General features: G+C 40.1%; 3 protein-coding genes across 4 annotated transcripts in view; 2 read left to right on the forward strand and 1 right to left on the reverse strand.

Moving 5' to 3' along the window:
* Positions 1-9: 9 nt before the first annotated feature.
* Positions 10-1,331, forward strand: LOC114550032 (claudin-4). Its single transcript, XM_028570473.1, has one exon. It carries the CDS (start codon positions 344-346, stop codon positions 1,013-1,015), a length of 672 nt encoding a protein of 223 aa, XP_028426274.1. The 5' UTR covers positions 10-343; the 3' UTR covers positions 1,016-1,331.
* A 688-nt stretch (positions 1,332-2,019) lies between these two features.
* Positions 2,020-5,682, reverse strand: sbds (SBDS ribosome maturation factor). The gene is made up of 5 exons (XM_028570459.1): positions 5,433-5,682; positions 4,400-4,529; positions 4,119-4,319; positions 3,102-3,266; positions 2,020-2,938 (listed from the first exon to the last, which is right to left on the reverse strand). Exons 1-5 carry the CDS (start codon positions 5,558-5,560, stop codon positions 2,813-2,815), a joined length of 750 nt encoding a protein of 249 aa, XP_028426260.1. The 5' UTR covers positions 5,561-5,682; the 3' UTR covers positions 2,020-2,812.
* Positions 5,683-6,895: 1,213 nt separating this feature from the next.
* Positions 6,896-22,686, forward strand: part of tyw1 (tRNA-yW synthesizing protein 1 homolog (S. cerevisiae)) — a 73,705-nt gene continuing 57,914 nt past the window's right edge. For both annotated transcript variants that reach the window (XR_003692279.1, XM_028574525.1), the window contains exons 1-7: positions 6,896-7,252; positions 7,550-7,677; positions 7,916-8,047; positions 8,493-8,594; positions 10,236-10,430; positions 11,079-11,366; positions 15,462-15,584. Coding sequence is in view for 1 of the 2 variants with exons in the window: in XM_028574525.1 (XP_028430326.1) it covers positions 7,111-7,252; positions 7,550-7,677; positions 7,916-8,047; positions 8,493-8,594; positions 10,236-10,430; positions 11,079-11,366; positions 15,462-15,584 (1,110 nt within the window). In the remaining variant the exon portion in view is untranslated. The remainder of the gene's footprint in view (positions 7,253-7,549; positions 7,678-7,915; positions 8,048-8,492; positions 8,595-10,235; positions 10,431-11,078; positions 11,367-15,461; positions 15,585-22,686) is intronic.

A 22,686-nucleotide genomic window follows, 5' to 3' on the forward strand; every position in this document is an offset into this window, starting at 1 on the left:
CTGACCACAGTGGAAGCTTTGTCTTCCCTCTCTGCATAAAATGGGAGAAAGGGATTGTTTTGAAACCATGGAAGAAGAAAACAGAGGGATTTCCCCCCCTCCACCCAGCTGCAGCCAGGCCATGCCTTCTTTTCCTGAACACCAGAGAAACCGGTTTCCTCTATCTGAACAGACATGCAAAACACACAGACAGACACACCTACACGGAAGGACTCTTCCTCACACATGCACACACTCGTTTTAAAAAAACAACAAAAAAAAACACAACCCCACCCGCTGCCAGCTGTTTCTGGTTAGGCAGTTGGGGCAAGCAGTGAAGAGGAGGAGCCGGCAGGCCAGAGTCATGGAGCGGCAGCTGGAGCTCGCTGCCCTCGGTCTGGCTCTCACAGGGTGGCTTTGTGCCATTCTGACACGCTGCCTGGCCCTGTGGAAGGTGAGCGGCACCCTGGACAACACCACGGCTACTCTGCCCGCCTACTGGGATGGGGTGTGGCTGGAATGGGATCACTGGGATTTGGCCCACGATGGCAGCTTGCACTGCTCCTTCTACCAGTCTCTCATGTCTCTCTCTGGAAGCTTTCGGACGTGGAGAGCCCTCATCATGGCTGCCATCGGAGCCGGGGCTTTTGCTGCGGTGATAGGAGCAGCGGGGGCGGTGTGGTTCCCTACGCGTGGCCAGGTCAAAGTGTTTTCTGGTACTCTCTTTGTTTTGTCTGGGATCCTGCTGTTGATTCCCACAGCCTGGACGTGCCATCACACCAGTCAGCCACTGGAGGGTGCTGTGCTGCTGAGAAGAGATTGGGGACCAGCGCTGTACCTGGGATGGATCTCCTTTGTGTTGATGGTGTCTGGAGGGGTGTTTCTCACCACCAGATGCCCCACTGGCGAAAGGCAGGCGCAGCCTCCTGAAGAGAGCACCAACCCCAATCTTGAGGAGGCTACTCACCCACTGAGCCAAATCAACAGGACTACGTTCACACACAGCCAGTATGGACGCAGATCAGAGCCTATCTGAGGGGACTGTGAAGTAATATTTAAAGTGTGAATGAGTAGAATTCTGATGCACGGACTTAACTAAGCATTAACATAAGTAGAAGCACAGCGATGTGTCATGCCACTAGTTTTATTGGTAGGGATGTTGATGGTAGGACTTTAAATTTGCACCTTGTTTTGCATTTGTGTTTCTTCCATTTCCACTTAACCTAACACACTGTATAGCATTGTTTTACATTCACTCCTCATTTCCCGCCTCCAATATCACTGTAAAATTACACTTGTGTTTGCTTTACTTGATGCAATTACTGATACTAAACTGACATCAAGACACTACAGCCCTCTGATACTCCTAATTCATTGTAATACCTTAAATGTGAGTTAATATTGGTCTTAAAACTAAATACTTTTTTCTCCAGATACATTGCCCTACATTAGAGTAAGGCCATTTAAGATTTGTTGTTGACAGTGGTAAAAATGTTTACAACCGAGATGAATTCTGCGGAAAAGGACACAAAACAAAAAACAACATAAATATCACGTAGTTCACGAGAGTCATTTGACCTAAGTCGTGCATTAGAGTGGTTTAACTCATTTTGCTAAGGAGCACTTGAGGAGGGAATAAGCTGAAAACATAGTGTAGCCATCTGTTTTTGAGTATTTTTCTCTCTTTTTTTTTAAAGAGGTGGATGGATGCATGATGGAAAAGAAGCAGGCAATGTCTTTTGAGTAGGTTGCTACATTTACAAACTATTCACAGCAGGGTGTAAAAGTATGGACTTTTCAGACTTCTATTTGCAGATCTACATCCATTTTAACTGGGCACATCATGGGACATCAGTATGTTACATTTTTCAAAATGAAAAACAGTGAAAGAGCCGTAATTCCGTCCCGACCGTAATTCTGCAGTCATATGTTCCTGAAGCTTGTTTTGTATCTTTCTAATTACAATTTTGAAAGTAAAACCCCTTTAAAAAATATTTAAAATCATAGCTTATTGTGTTACAACAAAACAATGTAAAAATCTTATGGTGCATTCTGCATTTAATTTGTAAAAAAAATAAAAAAGGATTCCTTTTAAAGCAATATTTACAAACACTGTATTGTAGCATTTTCTGAACACTGAATATAAATTATGGTACAATATTCAAGATAATATCTATATACTTGTGCTAGGCAACGCTTTTTAATAAGGGGTACAACAGATAGTCGTGCTATAAATGTCACTGGTTTGGATGTTATGCTTGTCTGTCCTTAAAGCTGCAACAAATTTGGCGTTCTGCAAAACTGATTTGTTTTCAAATTAACTGTGTACATTAGGAAGATCCCTGTGTATACAGAAAAAAAAGAAAATATTTTGTTACATATTTATTTGCTGCAGAGCAAGCTCATTCATTATGACAAAATATAAGTTATTGAGTTAAAAGTAATTATCCATAAAACTGGGATATTGAGCATGACTCTACATGGCACGCAGAGTATGATGGAAGGCAGAAATGTTAGTGATACAGAGGTACTGAATTCAAACACTGAATAAATATGTGAACACAGGCCAGACCTGTTTACTGACCTGCAAGTTTGCTCAACACACATTTTCAAAATACATTCCAACCAGCAGGCAAATCTGGCAAAACCTTTTCGTCAGTTAAACAAATCCTGTTAACATAGGAGAGATTCAGAAACAGGAATGGTAGAAATTAGCATGGATCTCCTCAAAAAAAATATAGACTCTTTAATCTTTTTAATGAGTTTGCACTTTGTGGGCCGCGGTGACGCGTGTTAGTGTGGATAAGGTGCAGAGTCCGGACTGGTTGGGTTACTAGAATTTCTCATCTCCCTCCTCCACATCCTTCAGACTGAGAACCTCCAGAGTACCTCGGCCTTTAGTCTCACAGCGGATCAGCTCGTCGATCTCCCTGAAGCAGCCGGGATCCACCAGACACACCTGAGGATGAGGAGCAGGAATCAGTCATCAGTTAAAACAGACAGGATGGACATTTTATAAAAAACAGAACACAGAGAAAGTAAAAGTGTGCTCCATCCGCACACTTTGATTTAAAAATCAAACAACAACCACAGCAACTTTAAAAAAACATTTTTTTCCTCACCATTTCCAGCTCCTCATCAAAGTCTTCACTCTCCACAACCTGCAGGAGAGTCTTCAGCTTCTCCTTCAGCCTCTTGGCCTCCTTGGCTGGCAGCACCAAGCGCAGCCTCATGTGGGCTCTCTGGATCTCCATGGACTCCTTCAGCTGCCGGATCACTTCCAGAGCCTGGGAACGGGACAAAGGTCGCACAAAAAGGTTCATCGTCCTGTTACAGCCTTTGCCAAGACCTGACCACGTCAACAATAATAATCTCGAGTGTTGTGTTAAATGCATCGCTGCCAACTGTTATTCCAACAGCATGTTCACATCGAGATGAAAAGAAAAAACAGGATGACACTATGGCTTATTAGACACCAATGATGGGGGTGAGAGTCCAGGATTGGCAAATTTCTTTATTCACTGGCGGTTTTCACCTGAACTTGTCGGCGGCGTCTTGTATGATGGCAGATGTCAAGCAGGAAGATCATATTTAGTTGTCCTTGTGAATGCCTCGTTGTTGTCTATTTGACAGGTATTCTGTCACATTTAATTAATTACAAGTCATCACATTTGGGAAAAGATGGAGTTTATAAGGAGATATACCGTTACAGCCAATACCTTTAATGCTGCCTGTCTAGAAAAATCACACTCCAGGAAAGATAGCCTACATCTCGTATTTATGGACACTGGCTCCAGGGAATAGCTGTCAGTGTGGATTCATTATTTCAGTGGCTTCAAAAGATTGAAAATGTATTTGTGGTGGTCGAAACAGTGATTAGCCAGTTTCCAGATTAGGAAGTCATTTTTCCAGTCTACACAATTACCCATAAATGCACCATTTCAGAAGACATTTCAATCAGTCTGAAAATGTAAGTACATTACCACACATTTTGAAAGGACTACATAATACATATAGTAATAGATAAAAAATAATAAAATAAATATTTCTGGGACAGCAGCTCAAATACGTTTCTTTCTTAGCTTTGTGTTGTCTACAGTCATGACACAGTCATGACAAAGCGATATGCGTCTCCTAACCTGCTGTTTAGTGCTCTTGTTGGCCTTTACAGAGTAGTGGATGTCCTTCATCGCCTGCTCAATGAGATTGACTGTATACGGCCTCTTGGTCTCAGGGTTGACACACTTCTCTGCCACAATAGTTGCAATGTCCCTGAACATTGTCTCCAGCTGAGAATGCCTTTCCTTGTCGGACACTTGGAGCTCTCCTTTGGCCAGGATCTGTCCGAGAGAAAGGAAAGGTGAATGCTGCACAGACTTTTCACGACTGAGATACTGTGAGAATAATAAGAGGGGTTTACCTGTTTACAGATTTCTGTCAGATCATCTGTCCCAAAACATTTGGTCAAGTCATCCTTCTTAGCCACCTGACCTTTGGACACATTAACGAAGACCGAGCTTGTCTGCAAAACCTCATCCAGGTCTTTCTCTCTGGAAGAACACACATTGTTTGGACATTTAGAGATGGATAACGGGGGCATTAAACTGACATGTATTAATAAGCAAAACAGCAAATGTCTTTTGATTTTAAGAGATAATAATAAATAAACTTTATTTATATAGCATATTTCCTACAGAGAGTGAAGCTCAGGGTGCTTTACAACAAAGTGAGAAACAACAAAACAAACAACATGCTAAATAAAACAAGTGCAGACACTTGTGTGATAAAGTCAAGCCATGAAATGAGCAACAAACAACAGAGGCAGCAAATAATATCAAGAACAGGTAAGAACGATAGACTATTTGAAAGATAAAAATAAGACAAAGGAAAGCATAGGAACAATAAAACATGTAAACTATGATAACAAAACTAACGAACGAAGAGTGACAATTTAGTTAAAAGCCTTGCTGAACGAATACGTTTTCAGTTGTTTTAAAATGTTCACGGAGCTTGCATCTCTTGGGTAGGGAGTTCCAAAGTTTTGGTGCATAGATAAAAAGGCTGAGCTGTGATCGTTTGCATTGCAGCAGAAGATCTAAGAGGCCGTGAAGAATAAAACAACGACAAATACTTAGTTATGTAGATCGGTCCCAAACCATTAAGAGCCTTATAAACAAGTAAGAGAACTTTACAATCAATCCTGAAAGACACTGGGAGCCAGTGCAGCAGGTTAGCTAAACTGGCGGTTAACTGCTGACTTTTAACTGGGGAAATATGCTCTTTTTATTTCTTTTTTCCTCTCTTTCTTGTTGGCTGGCAGCAGAGTTCTGGTTTAGCTAACTGTCCTTGTAGTTTTGCCAATATACAAGATATATTGGTAACTAGCTAGTTAGCTAGCTAGCTAGTCAAATCATTTAATACAATGTGGGTGTTGACATTTAAAAGTTACTCACGCTCCTGCTCTCCAGTTCATAACTTTATTCTTGTAGCAGGCGATTTCAAATCGCTTCCCTCCTTTCTTCATCCTTACCACCGCCACATTTGTCAGCCGTATTTGATTCGTTGGCGTAAATATAGACATATTTATGTTTAATAAGACAGAGTGCTGTGTCCCGAAGCTACCGTTAACAAGAATATGCTGTCAGATTACTGCGTAGTAGTAGATGCGCTCCGAGTGCATTTCCAAGGAGTGTCCGCTGTAAAACATCGACGTCAAACAACCGTTCCGGTCCGTTTTTTTTTTTTTTTCAGTCGATTTCAATATTTTTTGTCATTTATGATCATTTGAAAGTAAATGAACACATTGCTTTTTTTATATATAAAAATGTATTATTATTTTATACTAATGTTTAAAACTTTTTCTATTTTTTTATTATAATAAAATTCAATAAAAATATAAAACGACATACTACTAAAATAATATACGTACGGTATACGTGTTTTACTGAAATATTTAGTACACTATTGTGTCCACTTGGTAGAGCTGATTTTTGAGATAAGAGCATTAATAATCATGACTACGCAGTTCAGTTCATTTGTCATTTATGATACCAATCATCACTATGGAAACACTGGTATAAGTGGCTTTTATAGAAATGTAGTATTGTTGTTTCTTCTGTTTTTTATTTCTCTTTATTTCTTTGTATATGTTTCTATTTCTTTTTTAAGATGTGTTGTATGTCATGTCTGTGTCTTTTGAATGGACCTTGTGTCTGGAATAAAAAGTTGATGATGATGATGATGATGATGATGATGATGATGATGATGATGATGATGATTTGTTATAAAAGTTTTACTTAGTTTTAACCGGAAGTATTATGATTGTATAGTGTCTGACTTGATAATAACTGAATGCCGTTCCGGCATTGTGACCACAAGAGGGCAGTATAGATACGAGTATGTTTGTTGATTGACAGCAACGTGTACATTATTAAATACTATTAAAATCAGTAGTAATTTGACTATGACTTCTAAACGACAATCAGTGTTGATATTTGTATTATCTGCACGGATGAATTTGGAATCAAACTCTCTACTTGTAGGCTAACCACGATAGAAAAGTTAACACAGTCAGGTATGTTGGTTTCTGATCGCTTTAGTTTGGTCACTGTATTATGAAAGTATTCACTGGAAGTGGATGCCATCACGTTTGCTTTGACCTTGACGATACTCTGATTAATTTGGCTTTGCGGTTCCTCCATCCATTTTATTTATGTCCGTTACTACGGACAGTCAATATTCACAATTCTAAATACATATCAAGGTACTCTTTCCAAACAACATCTTCTAAATAGACAGGAGGATAACGTAAAGGCATGCAGACATAGAAAGTATATAAGCATGCAGCCGTTCTCTTAATACATCCGTGCTGCAGACACAGAAGTACTTCCGGTAAATAAATTCAAAATAAAACTAAAAAGTTAGGCAGCGAAGAGTAAATACCATAGGTAAATGTGACGCACTGTGACTACGGGAACTGGTACAGTGGTAGAAGAAACACGTTCTAGCCATAGACAGTATATAAGGTTATAGCCCGTGTTTGGCACGTGATTTGCGACGAGGGATCGATAGTTCTGCTTTGAATTTCGGTGGACTAGAGCGTCAACAATACAAAGAACTACACTTCCCAGCATGCTCATCAGCCAAAAATATGGTTGCACACAACATCAGCTGCAGAGGACTGTGTATTTTAATACTCCAATTGCAAAGATGCTGAGTTTCTCCGTGATTATTGGTCTTTGCATAAGTCGTGTGTCTACTTTGGATACTAAAGGTGAGCTTATTTTAATTGAACAGGAAACTAACTTGGCGTTATGTTTTAGCTATTGTTAGTAACCCTGCTAGCTAGCATACACTGCTAGCCATCCGCCTTTTATGTGCTGCAGGTGACCTAAGGTTTCAGGCTAGGTTTGATTTAATCCCGTTGTTTTGCCGCCTGTTGGATTAGCAACCGTTGTTGCGTTGCATTTGTGTACGTTACGCGGTGAAGTTAGCTAACGTTACTTTAACTAGCTTTATTATTCATGTCTGTTTCGGAAAACTCAACTTGAGTTTTTTTTTCTCCCTCCAGTCTCACAGAATGCCCACAGTCCCAGTGAGAGCTATCTCATGTCAATATGGCAAAACAGACTGTACTTGTATTCAGCTGCTGCACTAGTCTTTGGCATCTGGTTCTCACTGAAGTTGGTACTGAAAAAGGTGAGTTGTCATTTGTTGCGTATATCTCACATTTTTTTTATGTATGGTCATAGACTTATTCTTATTTTTTTCTGTTTTTCAAAGTGCAGATTTGTGTAAAACAGTTTTGTCAGTGGCTGCTGCTATCGGTGGAAGTCTTTAGGCACTGCTTATATTACTCTGTCGAATCTCCACATGCAAATACCACCAGTCATTTGTCTTGTCTTTGCATTTAATGTCTTCCTCTGTATGGTTTTAGAAAAGCTTCTCCAAAGACGTCGGCCCGTGGGTCTACAAAGCTGTGAAAAGCAATGACAGCCCTGACAGAGACCCCTTGGTTCATGTGTCCGGAGTTAAAATGTTCTACGGTTCACAAACTGGAACTGCAAAGGTACATATACTGTTTACTGAAAACTACTAACTGGCTAAAGTTAACATATAGACAAGATGATGCTATAATATGATGACACAGATCAGTGTTCATGCTGTTCTACCCCACTACTAATTTCTTGTAAATGGGAGCAGATAAAATATTAAAAAAAGATAGTAACACAGCATATGCAACAACGTCGCTAAATGCGTCCTCCAAACTGACCGCATAGTTTAGTCAGTCTCTGATTCAGTGCCAACAAAATCTGAACATGATACGTTTCACAAACTAGGATTGAATTCAGGGATGTAGAGGTTAACCATGTGCAAACCTGTATACCATTATTTTACACAATTCCAGGCATGATGGATTAGTTCGATGCTGGACAGACCAGCAGCTCACACATAATAAATGTGGTATTCCGAGATGTCTGATAAGCATCAACTGAGAGTCTTAATTTATTCAGGGTTTTGCAGAAGAGCTGTCGGAGGAGGTGAAGACTTTGGGTATACCAGCAGAGGTGATTGACATCAAAGACTACGATCCAGACGATCAACTTGCTGATGAGGTAAGCCAGGTCCAGAGAGAAGATGCTTTTTCCTTGTTTAGCGAAAGGACTGAAAGCTGCAGAATGCAGCTTTGCCAGACCTTCCTCCACAGCGCTGTGGAGGAGGGTCTGGCTAGTCCACGCAGCCTTCTGGGATGGGATAAAAACATGCTCAGGCTTGTTGGCATTTCTTTAAACCAATCACAATCATCTTGGGCGGCGCTAAGCACCGGACAGAGCCATGGTGCCTCTGCAAAATAGCCCCGGGAAGGAACTTGTTTTGGTGGAACATGTGTACGTTCAAAAGTTGTTTTAGTCGTGCGACAGAAAACTCAGATTGGACAGATAGTCTAGCTAGCTGTCTGGATTTACCCTGCAGAGATCTGAGGAGCAGTTAACCATAGTCCTCAGAAATCCACGGAGTTTAAAATGTCAACATAAAGAAAGCAGAAGGTGACGGACAATCCCGAAAGTGGAACGTTGTGGATATACTGTAGACCAGGGGCCAAAAAAGTAACATCCAGGCCTGCATTGATTATCTGTTTCCCACCTTGTTAAGTCATTGGTGAGAAATCATTAACAGTGTCTTCACATAGATGAGTATCATTAATCAATCATATAAACGAAAGGCAAACTGAGCATATTTGGAGGCTATTTCAGAAGAGTGTGTTGTAGGATATACCCATGAAGTAGCTCTCAGTTTCAAAAGACTGTAGACTATATGGAACTCAACTGGAGGATGTCAATTTAAGAGATTGTGTCTTTGAACAAGAACCTAAACCACTGCCAATTTCAGAGCTCCACTGTAACCCTTCATTTTGACATTGTATAATTTAAGTGACTAATTGATGCCTCAATTAATTGTTGCAGTATGCTTTATGTACTAGGGTGTTAATTAAATCTCTAAAATGTAAGACCCAGCAACGTGTACTTACTTACAGGCAAGGCTTTATTAGACCAGAATAAATTAAAGTAAAATTAAATAAATCATTATTGGGGTTTTTTTTCATTGAAAGCTTAACAACAAGCAGTACAGTAGGCCTCAAGTTCTGTGATTCTCATGCTCAGCCCTTCCTTCATTTTTGATTTGATTCTTTACACTGTTGACACAGAGGACAAATGTGTTAAACAAATGTTGCTCAGCTGAAGAAAGATGGCTGTTTTTTAATCAGTGTTTTGTGGACTTAGGACACTGTGTACTTACTTTAGATTTAATCTACTAGATTGATTTTTTGCTGTCCTCCGCATGAAATTTTAAGTCTTCTAGTCTTGACGAGTCGGCGAAATAAATTGTGTGTAATTTTTCATCACATTGCTTCCATAAGTAATAAAGTAATAAACTTGCTGAAAACAAAAAGTTGTCTTCCATAGAGCAACTGGTTCATGGTGCCCGAGTGCTTTGCAAGATTTGCCTTTGTTTGGCTATGATTTACAGTTGTTACATAGTTGTGCAGGTTTTTTGCTCAAGTTTTTTTTTTTTTTTTTTTTTTTTGTCTTGGAATTATTACATAATTTTGTTCCTCTTATCCAAAATAACAAGGTTTTTTTTTGATATTGTTGTTCTAAGTAGCCACGGAAATGTCTTAGACCCAGAAACCTACATTCACAAATGTTTACTTCATAGTTTCACTGTCTTCCTTGCGTCTGTTTGCCTCCATTCAGTGCACCAACAAGTCAGTCTGCGTATTTCTTGTGGCCACCTACACTGACGGACAGCCCACAGAGAACGCTGAGTGGTTCTGCAAGTGGTTGGAGGAGGCATCCACTGATTTCAGATACGGGAAGACTTACCTCAAGGGCCTCAGATATGCTGTGTTTGGTCTCGGCAACTCTGTCTATGTTGGCCACTATAATACGGTAAGAAATGCTTTCCATATTCATTTTTATCCGACTAATGGGCTTTACAATCAGTTATTCAAAGAATATCCAAAGCTACAAGGTTGACAGCTGTAGCTCAGTAGTGATAGGGCTGGGTACCGAATTCAATACTTTTTAGGCACCGACCAAATTGCCTCTAAAGTATCAAATTCCCTCGTCATTCAATATCCAATTCCGATACCTAAGGGGTGAATCTCATCAGTCTTTGTGAGCCAATAAGAATGAAGCATGCTTCTATTAAGATCTAATAAGGTTTGTGATTGGCTGTCTAACGTTATACGTTACAGAGGCAGCCAGGAAAAAATCACTTTGTAGGAGCTGAAAAATAAATAAGATTTGTGCCGTAATGTGTAATATTGCAATTACTTTTTGTTTTATAAAATTGGCATCGAAAAAAGTATTGTTTAGGATCTTGTATCAAAGTCATGGTATTGGTATAGGTACAAGTATTGAATATTTTTGAACAATACCAAACCCTAAGTGGAAAGTATATTCCAGGTCCAAACTTGACTTTACATGCCGCTCACCACACCATCTTGGTCAGCATTCAGTGACTATTACTAAAGCCAAGAACAGCCAGACTTTATTCGTTTGAACCTCATTTAACACGTCTTTTTGCCTCACCAGGTGGGTAAAAACGTGGACAAGTGGCTTTGGATGCTGAGTGGCATGCGAATCATGACCAGGGGAGAGGGCGACTGTAATGTGGTGAAGAGCCGTAATGGCAGCATCCAGGCAGACTTCGTGGCCTGGAAGGTCAGGTTCCTGAAGCGCCTACAGGCCCTAGCCAAGGGTGAGAAGAAGGGCTGCAGTGGGAACTGTAAGAATGGAGGCTCCTGTAAGAACCAGAGGAAAGACGGCCAGGAGGAGGAAGAGGAGGGGGAGAAGGCAGCTCTGCAGAATAACAGCTCGGAGGTAACGGCAAAAAAAAGTTTATTTTACTGTTCCGTTTTTAATGCCAGAATGTGAACATTCTAACACCTGCGTCAGTAACCAAGTGGTTAAAAATATTTAGTTTATTTTTTGCCTTTCTTGGCAAGCATTTTTCTTGCTAAAGTGTCCTTGAGCAAAAATCGGAACGCTGCCCCTGGATCAATGTTCTGGCCCATAATGATGATGATGATTTCTTCATAATGTGGTGCTATTGATCTCACATCACACTTCCTATCTCAGTTGATGAATTAGACATTGGTAATCTAGTTAAACTAGACGTAAACACAGTGTTTTTTTGACCCAGTGTTCTGATTAACTTGACGAGGACACAATGATTAAAGATACATCACAGGTCTGATAAGACGTATATTAGTGAGATGTTTTGTCAGTAACTGGCCCAAGAGCGAGAGACATGATGACATGTTTGGCTTGCTCTCATACTGGCAGGTTGTTGTTTGTCTCTGTCCATTTTATTGTTGGACAAATAACCTGTCTTAAATGCTCTCCTGGCTTCTTCCTGAGGTTGTAATAATTTACAAAATGATAGTAAGATAGTGTATACTTTTCAATAAAAAGTGCCTGAGAACACAGCTTGTATTACTGGAAGAACCGGATGTGCATGAACATTAATGTGTTCAGTTTGAGTAGCTTCTCAGTAGCGGTGAAACACAAAACGAAAGCACACAACCATGTTAAAGGATGTGATACAACAGACGGTTACCACCTTACTTCTGGCAGGTGCACTGTTAGACTCCATCTTGGCCCCCTTTTGACCCAGAACACAACTAAGAAAGTAGGGCTGTCAATGAATATTCTAAATTTGAATATATATATTCGAGTAGTTTTAAAAAAACGAATTTCGAAGGTGAAAATTAATATTCAAATTTAAAAAAAAAAGTGGAAAAAAACGCTCGCGGTAGCAGAGGCTGTCTGGCTGTCTGCTTTGCTAGCGCGCCTGAAAGCCGTTACATACTGGACGCAGCCCAGCTGGCGCATACAAATGTGAGAGGGGGTTGTAGCTGATTCTGTGGTCTTTTTTGAACTTTTACATTTTTGTATTTCATTTGATGTTGCTTTGTCAGTCAACTCTACATTTTTTACTCCACTACATGTATTTGACTTTAGTTTCTAGATCAAGATTTGATACAAAGGGTAATGTGACAAGCTTTTAAAATGCAACACATTGGTAAAGTTTAAACCAGTCAGGAAGACATGGACCTGCATAGTCGATAGTACTACTCATACAACTACAACTAACAATAATAATTTAATCATTGTTATTATGATTTTTTATTAATAATAGTGATCAATAGCATTGGATAGACAAACTATTATGGCTTCTCACATTAGGCAACTCTGCTCACACTTTGAGAAACGTGAAAAGTTGTATTAAAAATAAACACTCCACAGATCACTCAACTGGTCCAAAGAACAGAACAGATCACAGAGGAGGTGGTCAGGACCAGTAATTTTAGTGCCCTTTGTGCCAGTAAGATGCTGGTAATGACCACTGTGCCACTGGTCGCAACCAGTGTCTCTAGCGCCCCTAGTGGTTGTGACCACTGGTCCGTGCCAGAGACCAGCTGGTCCTGACCACACGGATCTCCATTATCAATAATAATAACAATAATAATCATAATATATATTATATAGTGTATTTTATAGACAATAGATTGGGATCTCTGACATTTATCCAGCTAACAGTGCTGCCAAAACGACAGGAAGGGTTTGACAATACTAAAGCCGCTTCACAGACCACAGGGACCACAGGGAAGACCACTGAGGAGCTGGTCGCGACCAGTGTCTCTAGCGCCCCTAGTGGTTGTGACCACTGGTCCCTGCCAGAGACCACTGGTCCCAGTACAGACCACAGAATCAGCTACAACCCCTACTGACAAATGTGACATCATGAGATCGCCGTGACTATTTATACCCGCGCTGGTGGTCGCGACACTAGCTGCAGTCTTCTCCTGAACAGCGGTAGCGCTAATGAGCAAAGGCTACCGACGTTGCTCTTTCTACGGACTAGAAGAAGAAGAAAAAGGTAAACAACGGCAGAACCTTATATACTGTCTATGGGCAGAACTGGCAGCAGCATTTCCGTCAATGCTTCGATTTGATTCACTGACCTACATCGTCTGATCGAGCCTTTCATTCACCATAAAAGAACTCATCTTAACCCAGTAAGTTTACCAGAGAGACCTGCAGTCACTCTGAGAGTCCTGGCATCACGTTGTTGGCGAACTCGTTCAGGCCTCCTGTTTCCGCTTTGTCGTTACATCATTTTGACGTCACGATGTCGCGCGCCACCTTGGACGCATGCGCAACCAGATGTTCGAATAGTTTGAATATTCGGTGTTATTTTAGAGGGAATATTCGAACGTCATTTTTGAGCAATTTTGACCACCCTATAAGAAAGTAAAGACAATAGGTGAATATAAGAAGAACAAAGGTTGAGACAGTGAGTAGCTGGTGTGTAATCAGGAAAATGTCCTGTGGCTTATGAGTCGTGTGCACTAGATATGAAAGCACCTATTATCACAGGAGGCTGAAGGGGGCAGGCTGGGCTAATGGCCTCACGTTGCACTCCTCCAATGTGATGAAAATGTGATCAGGACTCAGGAAGACAGGTGCTACGTTCTGTTAACCAGGTCCTTATTTCGTAGTCTGATGTTGTGCATTTTCAAGGGAAAGTATTATGGCATAAATGTTCTGCACATGAAATGAGTCATCGCTGTCAATGTTGACCATCATGTCAAAATATGTATATATTTTCACAACAATCCCTTATTTAACACAGCTCCTCCTGTCCGCATGTCGAAGTATCCTTGCTCCTGTGAGTGAGTGAGTGCGTGAGGCAACAACTGTAAAGCCTTGGATTGGATAAAAGCGCTGTATAAATGCAGTCCATTTACAAACACTGAAATATATATATATATATACACACACACACACACACACACACACACACACACACACACACACACACACACACACACACACACACACACACACACACACACACACACACACACACACGGACAGCTTTTAATATGCATCGTACATAGATGACCAGTTGTCATGGTAGCAGGCACCTCAGAGCCAACTCTATCTGAGACCTCTTCCCCTCTGTCTGCACCACTGATTGCACTCAACGGAGGTGACATTCAGCCGGAACCGGAGTAGTAGTAGAAGTAGCTGAGAACTGTGGCGAGGGGACCATCATCATGATTTATCCACCCACTGTACCGCTCATGCATGCATACCTGGGCACACGCTGTGATAAATCCTCCGTAAGCGTGCATACGGTCCTCTTTAATCAGGCAGCCCAAGAGGAGATAACGACGTACAATAAATGTGTTCCATGTGGGCTCCCTCGCTTAATCATGGATACCTTTTTAATTGGTTATAGGTTGAAACATATGCGAGTCTCTCTATGTTCGAGTGACTTACAGTTTGGACTCGATCATCTGTCTCCCCATGTCTTTTGACTTTGTTTTTGTTTAACCCTCATCCTACTGAGGTACCACCAGACCTTGGACATTTTGTCGTATCTCACAGATGCATTATCACATTTTTATGACTTTGTAAATCATTGTTTTCTGTTTAAATAAGTGTATTGGGAAGCACTCAATTCAGCCTCTGCTGTTTTTAATAGATAAAATAGAACAGAGGGAACGTTTGCCATGGGTCCTAATTTCAAGAATCACACACTATCAGGAGGGTTGGGGCACTCTCTGTCTGTCACTTTGAAGAAGACATACGCAGTTTTTCTCATGTGCGGTCTATTTTCATTTTACCCGATATGCAAATTAACTTTAAATTTAAGTTTCGTAAAATAATGATCTTTTTTTTCCAGATGAAATGAATTGCATAACTGATAATGTTTTGAGAAGAAATAAGTTAACATTTTGCTATGATGGTTGTTTCTTAGAGTAGTTTTTTTATTGTGGTCCCCAGGGACCCGATTCCGTAGTGCTTGCATGTTAAATATTTTGGTAGTAAGGATGAGGGTTAGAAACGGTCTTTTACTAACCATATTTTGGGCTTTCTGGTCTCTCTGCCTTCCTGTTTCAGGAGGATCTTATAGAGTCCAGCAGTGATGAGGAGGACTCTGGCCTGCAAGATGAGAAAAACTCCGGTTCAGTGGTTGACATGGAGGATCTGGGCAAGATCATGAACAGTGTCAAGAAAGCAAAGGTCAGACTCTGTCCACTGCCACACTGACACCACTTTTAGTAACATTTGAGTTTATTAGCATTCATGTCCACCACCACCACACTGACCCCACTTTTAGTTGAGTTTATTAGCATTATGCATGCTCACAGTTAACAGCTGAACAGAAGCAGAATTTACATCCATAGAAACAGAAATATATCTATACATGATTGTACATCATAAAACTACACATTTATCTATATGCACACTAGTGCTGGACTTTATGGAGAAAATCAGATATCACAAAATGTTTTACCAAATACCTCGATACCGCAACGATATTGTAGTGTGGACTATTGGTGCTTTCACAAAATATCTTCACACTTAGATTTTAGAAAAATAATCATCAGTAATGTGGATATAATGAATTGGTGGGTAAAGGTAAGTAATAGAACAGTTACATCAGTTTGGTAAGTTCAGAAAAGGACATCACTTTACTGTAAGGCAGCCTTTAAAACCAGGAAAAGACATAACACTTATGTCATATCACGATATTACGATATCCAAAATCTAAGACAATATCTAGTCTCCTATCACGATATTGATATAATACCGATATGTTGCCCAGCCCTAATGCACACGTACATTTATACTCATACACATTTACAAATGCAAACCATACACTTACATACAACCATGCATACATCAAGAAAGTCCTACAACAAACCAAACAAACCCCAAAGACTTAATCTATCCATCTTTGATGTACAGTATATGCTTCTTTTTCATTACACTACATATGTCTACAGCTGTTACTCTACAGCAGCAATCCACAATTGGCGGTCCGTGTTTAATTGCAAATTAGGCATACAGGTTTAGCGTTACTGAAAGTCGACAAGACGAATGCGTATCAGTCCATTCTTTATTAAAGCTGCGGTTTTCCACGTCAACCTTTCGCTTCAGGCATTTTGAGAGTGACATTTTTACCTGACAACAGGCCTTTCTTCCTGCAAGCGTTTTCCACCAATCAGAACACTGCATACTACAGTTTCTGTAATCACAGATTTCAACCATCACTCCTCAGTGAACTGCCTCCTAGTCTGAGATCATTTTCTAGTTATGTAGCCTATCTAGTAATCATTATGGATTTCCAGGGATTTGAGGAGTCTGTTCAAACTGATACAAGTAAATAAAAGTAGCATTAATTTAGTAAAAAAGTGAAAATGTCAAACAATGATAGGCTTATTAGGTATAAATACGTTTTATTTTCTGTATTTGAAAGTCTGGCCCCCAGAGTGTTTGCGTAGAAAACTAGTTAGCTGATGATCTTGAACAAAAGGAACTTAGAATAATTTACTTCATTCCCCCTTTCCCTAGCTTCAGAAAACCACTACCGTTAAGGCAACACCACAGAAAGAAATAAAATAATGAAAATGAGCATTCAGAAGTGTATACTGTACTTGTAAATGTGTTAGGTTTACAGAGCTTAGTCTGCTTCACAATTTTACACTTAGATTGTCCTTGGACATTTAAAACTGGAGTCTCCAGTCATCATCTAGCAGGTTTATTTTCAGCATTTCCACGTTAAGGTCTTTTAGCGAGCACCATCGTGGCATTAAGCTTCCTCCACCTCAGTTCAATCTAAGTGTGTTGAGAAAAAGTGGTTTCATTGAAGTAGAAGTGGCAGATGGGTTGATAGACACCAGACCCCGGCAGGCGAGAAGCGGAGGCTTGCGTAAGAGCGAGGACGCCCACTTCACAGACTTGTGAGGAACGAGTGACTCAAGAAAAGCAATAAAAAATATGAAGGAAAAGGCTCTATCGGTCTCCTTTTTATATGTAGTGTAAGGACTGAGACGAAGACGGGTGCTCTGAGAGTGAGGGAAATAAAATGAAAAGAAATGTAGCTATTCAATGTGCTTTTTGAATGCTAGATCATTGTGGGGAAGTCCTCTTGTACTTAAATTTTGAGTGGAAACCTCTGAATTAGCTGCTCACTAGTTTCATGTTGCGCTTATGTTCTCTTAGATTATTACCTTTTCATTTCTGCTAAAGTAGTTGTTGCAAAAACAATAAGATTGAACAATAAGCCCTGTCCATCCACATCTGTGATGTAATGAATGTCTACTTTACACCACTGGCCTTTTTTTAATGTCTGCCTGCATTATGCCCAGCTCCAAAACTCCTGCCTCAACCAGGCATAACAAGATACTCGCAAAATGATTTGTGGCTGCAACAAAAACCAACTTTGATCCCAGCTTTTGAACTCAAATCAAACATTTGCCTCCTGTTAGCTTCTTTTTTGGTTCTAAAGAAACGAGAGGGGAAGATATTCTGTGTGAAATTTAATTTGGTGTGTTTTTCAGTGTCTCAAGGGAGTGCCCAAGACAGCACTGCAGTTGATAGGAAACGTTGTGGTTACTTAATTTTGTTCTCATGAATGCATAATGCTTTAAGGTAATGTTGTGCTAACAGTGCTGGACAGCAGTAGAAGTGTCAATGTCTCACACAGATTTAAACAACAGATTCTCCCAGGCTTGTCCCTTCCCATGTGACATGGATATTACAGGGGATTGTGTGTAAACTGTGCGAGGGTGTAAGCCCTGCATGAATGTGTTTTATACATCCCGACTGGGAAAGTTGAAGAGACATCAATTGATGACTTGAGGAGCCGGAGAAGCTCCGTTATGTCTGCTAAAGTAGCCAGACCTCTTTTTAAAGTTTTGTTCTTTGAGTTTTAATGAAGAAGGCATGTATTCCTGTTGTCAATCTTTTCCCGAAGATATTCCCATTTTATTTTTGGGATAGCCAATCACAAACATGGACAATGTCTTCCATTTCACCTGCTGCGAATGTATTCTCATATTAATTAGTCTAACTTAGCTCGTAACATTTAAGTATAATGATTTGCTGTTATGACTTGCATCATCACACTTGGATGTCAGGATCACATAACATAACAAATTAGTGTTGTTTTTGCATAATTTGGTCACACCGAGCAGGCAGTGCAAGATGTAATTAGTTTGGAGATTAAACATTTACTATTGCCAAGAGACAAGTACTTAGACAAGCTGCAAATTAAGTGTGAAAAGGAAATTTCCCCACTGGAATATGTTAATAAATAATGCTAATTTACATTGTAGAGCCAGCTGAGGCCCAGATGTTTTGAAAGACTCCCTATTACCAAGATAAATATGTTGTGAGATGAAACTTTAGTCTAAGGTTATAAAGGCTGCATAAGGCTCTCAGTGTTGCAGTATTACAAAAGGAGCTGGAGATCAACCATGTATAACTGCAGGTGGGAGCTCACTTTGGCTGTGTTTGACCACTAGGTGATGGCAGAGACTCTCTCAACTCAAAACTCTGAGTGAGCCACTTTAACACCACACTGTCATCATCTCATTTGCAAAAAATACTTTCATGAATTCTCTGTACACATCAGCAGATTTTATTACCTCCATGGCCTTTTTAAAACCAAACTGAAGCTAAACTTTACTGACTATCTGAGTCTGTATTCAATAGCTCTGAATCATGGTTTTAAAGTGAATCACCATGGATTATGGCCAGGTGATTTACAAACAACAGGCAAACAAATTCAGAAGAACTAATTACATTTATGTCACTATGGTATAGATTACTGGCCAATACGGCAGTGAAGGTTACTGCATATGATTTCCTACGTGGCAAGTAAAGCTCAAAATATGAGCTTACAGCAAACATCGCATTTCCATTCGCTGGCACTAATATGTTCCTTTAGTCCACTGATCAGCCTTGATCCTGTTTTTATGGATGTCGACTGAACACATTATTAAATATATTCTCTTAAAATTCAGTCCAACAAGGCATCCAACGTGTTTAGCATTATTTGTTGAAATGTCACTCAATTATTAAATAGAGGAATGCCTTTAGGGGTTTTACATCCCAGACTGAGGACACAAATTTGTCACACTTAGAATTAATTAAAAGCAGCATTGAACAGTTAGTCTGGTTTTGAACCGGGCTATCCCGAGATTACGGCTCTTTTCACTCACTAATGCGTTTCATAGGCTACCACATTTCATCCTCTCAAACCCATTACACTCAAACTAACATATGCTTCTAGTTAAGGTGTCTAGCTGTCTGCTTTCTTCACGAATCATCTCTTACTTGGATAAGTAAGTTATCTCTCCAACATTAAATGTTGTTTTTGCCATCATGCCTCATCATCAAGCAGATGGTTGTAGAACTAAATGTGGCACAGATGGATTTGTCGGTATTGATGTCCATGGTGTTTGTAGCCAGGCAGAAATGAAGATGACTGGTTTACTGCTAAACTGAATGGTGAGACATATTTCCCGCAACTGTTTTTTTTTTTCTTCAAGTGTACACAAGGATAGATTGCCAGGCACGCTGCGATTGGCTGCCAGAGCGTAAAGTTCATATTGCCCAACCTTGGTCTATTTCGGTCTTTGGCAGTCTTTGTATTCTGGCAAGTGCCCCTAGGCTTCATTTCCATTGTTTCTCTAATTGATTTTGCACAAACGTTCGTTGCGCTGGCATCTAAACTTTGTCCTCCTTTCGGTTTCTGACAGAGTGGTCCATTTCATGCCGTGGGACTGTTGTCCGATAGGAGTTAGTGTGGAACGGATCATTAACTCAAGCGGCCACACAGTTTTCTGTGCTGGGTTTTGGATGTTTTTTACCTTGATGTCCAGAGGGAGATTACAGAGATGAACTGCTATCACTAAAATTGGTGTCGACATAGTTTAAAATGATTGGAGTCTGTTGAAAACACGATTGTCTTTTGCATGCCAAATATGTGTCAATTAAAGTAGGTTGTCAGTCAGGTTCCATACCGATAACATATCATCTACATTAAATGACCAGATAAATACATTATAATTATGTATATATTATAATGTAATTTTATATATAATTAAATAATTAACTTTAAAAGAATTATTTTTGTTTAATGTGTTTTGTTTTCCCACAAAACAAGTAAAAAAAAAAGTTTATCATCTATGACTATGCATTTTACATTATTTTCAAGGATATCTGAGCTAACAGCTGGTAATCTGCTGGCAACAGCTGGTGTGTTAAATTAATTTAGATCTTGATTTTTGAGGTTTCATATCATTTATTTTGTTCCCAAGTCTTCTTTCTCTATTTCTACCTGACCCCCCCCTCTTTTGTGCTCTCTCTCCCACATATACCTTTATTTTTGTCCCCGTGAACACCTGCATGCTCTGTGTGTTATCGCTACACTGTCTGTCTGCATCAGCCCCACGTCGTGTCATGGTTCCAGAGCAGAACACGGTGCTGTGAGATGTCCCAGTTTTGTTAGTCCAGACAGGCCCGGGCATGTCCGGATATCTGCGAGCTCTCATTCGAGGGTGAAAGCCGAGCAGTGGGAACCAGAGACTAAGGCCAGATGAATCGCCAGGGCTGCACGCAAACACCACAGGGACAGATTGTTGCACTGTTGGCTACATGTTGCATATGCGGTTAGAAAATATTGCATGTCAGGGATGCAGTAAGAGAAGGTGGACATTTGTGCTGGCTGAGAGTGATAAATCCCATTTTGGGGTTTTAAATTGAAGGCTACAGAATTTTCAGTTTAGATATTTTACGGACTTGCACAGCTATTTGAGCCACAGCCTCCTGATGATTTTACCTCTAGGTGGCTGATGCCATCCCTGATTGACTGCTTGATAACTGGAATAGAGAATGGCTTATAGCATCCTTTTAAACCACCCAAAGTAAAGCAGCAACCCCACATCATTTGCAGAGAGATAAATGTAAAAATGTCATCCAGCCGAACACCAGATCCTTTTCCACCTGAGCATGAGATGTGGGACGATTCTGACACAGCACGATGGCTTACTTACTCACAGCATCCCCTGTCTGTTCTATAAAGTATAACAAAGTAGTGGAAAATGTCAGAGATGGATGTTAGATGACATCTTAAGAAATTCATTTCAATTATATAAAACGGAGAAAAGCAGCAAATCTTTTTATTGTGAAGCTGAAACTAGAGACTGAAAAATATTTGAACAATTGATAAATCATTCACATAGTTGAAGATTAGTTTTCTTTTTAATCAGCTAATCAAGTAATCTTTACAGCTCTAATCCAGATATTGTTTTTGTACAAATCATTGACCCAATGCTATCCCTGTATCTGCAGCTCCTCTCGGCTTTACTGAGCTTTATAGTGAGTTTAAGCTAATTTTTCAGCTATCCGGCCCACAACTTTACTCTTCTGGTTCAATCCCACTGCTTTCATGATGTCGTTTTCAGACGCAGCAGGCAACTTATTTCCAAAGAAAATGCTGTAATAACCCACTATACACTACCTGCTCAGCACCAAACAGCAAACAAACACTGTTAGAGACTAGCTGTTGAACATAGTGGAGCATTTAGCAGCTGAAGAGATTTATCTTAGGAGTTGGTAAAGACTAAAACAGAGCTAAAAGGAGAATACATTTTAGACATTCATCAGGTGGACACAAACATGACTCCATATAAACGGCACTTTCTAATTAGCAAAAAGCTCAATATTCTCTGGAGATCACTGACTCCAAGGGGGAATTATTTGGAAAAGATGGAAATGGTAATTAAGATTAATTAAGAGAACACATGGATTTCCAGTAAATATGGCTGATGTTCACACTACTTTAAATCAAGTGGTGTTCAGACTGTCTTGGCTGAAGCACATGGGCCAGTGAGCTAGGGTTAGTACCCTACAGCGAGCTGCACAGGAACAGGTTAATGGAAGTCTCACTTCAGGAATACACACATACGAACATTTGTCAATGTTTGCTGACATAGCATCAGTCCATTATGAGTGCTACTGTGCTGAGAAGGTGATATATAGATCACTAGAGGCAAGCCGTAGCAGTGGTAGCAGCACAGTAATTGGGTGGAGCTGTCACCTAACATTGTTAATCCCAAAGGCACCTCATCCATCATGCCTTTCTAAAAAACAAATACCTGTTCCCATGCACTGGGCAACTTTTCTAGCAGGATCTAATCAATCTTTTGTTGTATCTGTAAACGGCATATCTCTAAGACATTTAGATTTACATACAAATGCTGTACACTGCGATGATGTAATCCTGGCCTGAAGGAAGTTGTTCATCTTCCAAACAAATAGGCTGCCGCAG

This window comes from Perca flavescens, chromosome 3 (assembly GCF_004354835.1).
Source record: "Perca flavescens isolate YP-PL-M2 chromosome 3, PFLA_1.0, whole genome shotgun sequence".
In the NCBI taxonomy this organism is placed as follows: Eukaryota; Metazoa; Chordata; class Actinopteri; order Perciformes; family Percidae; genus Perca; species Perca flavescens.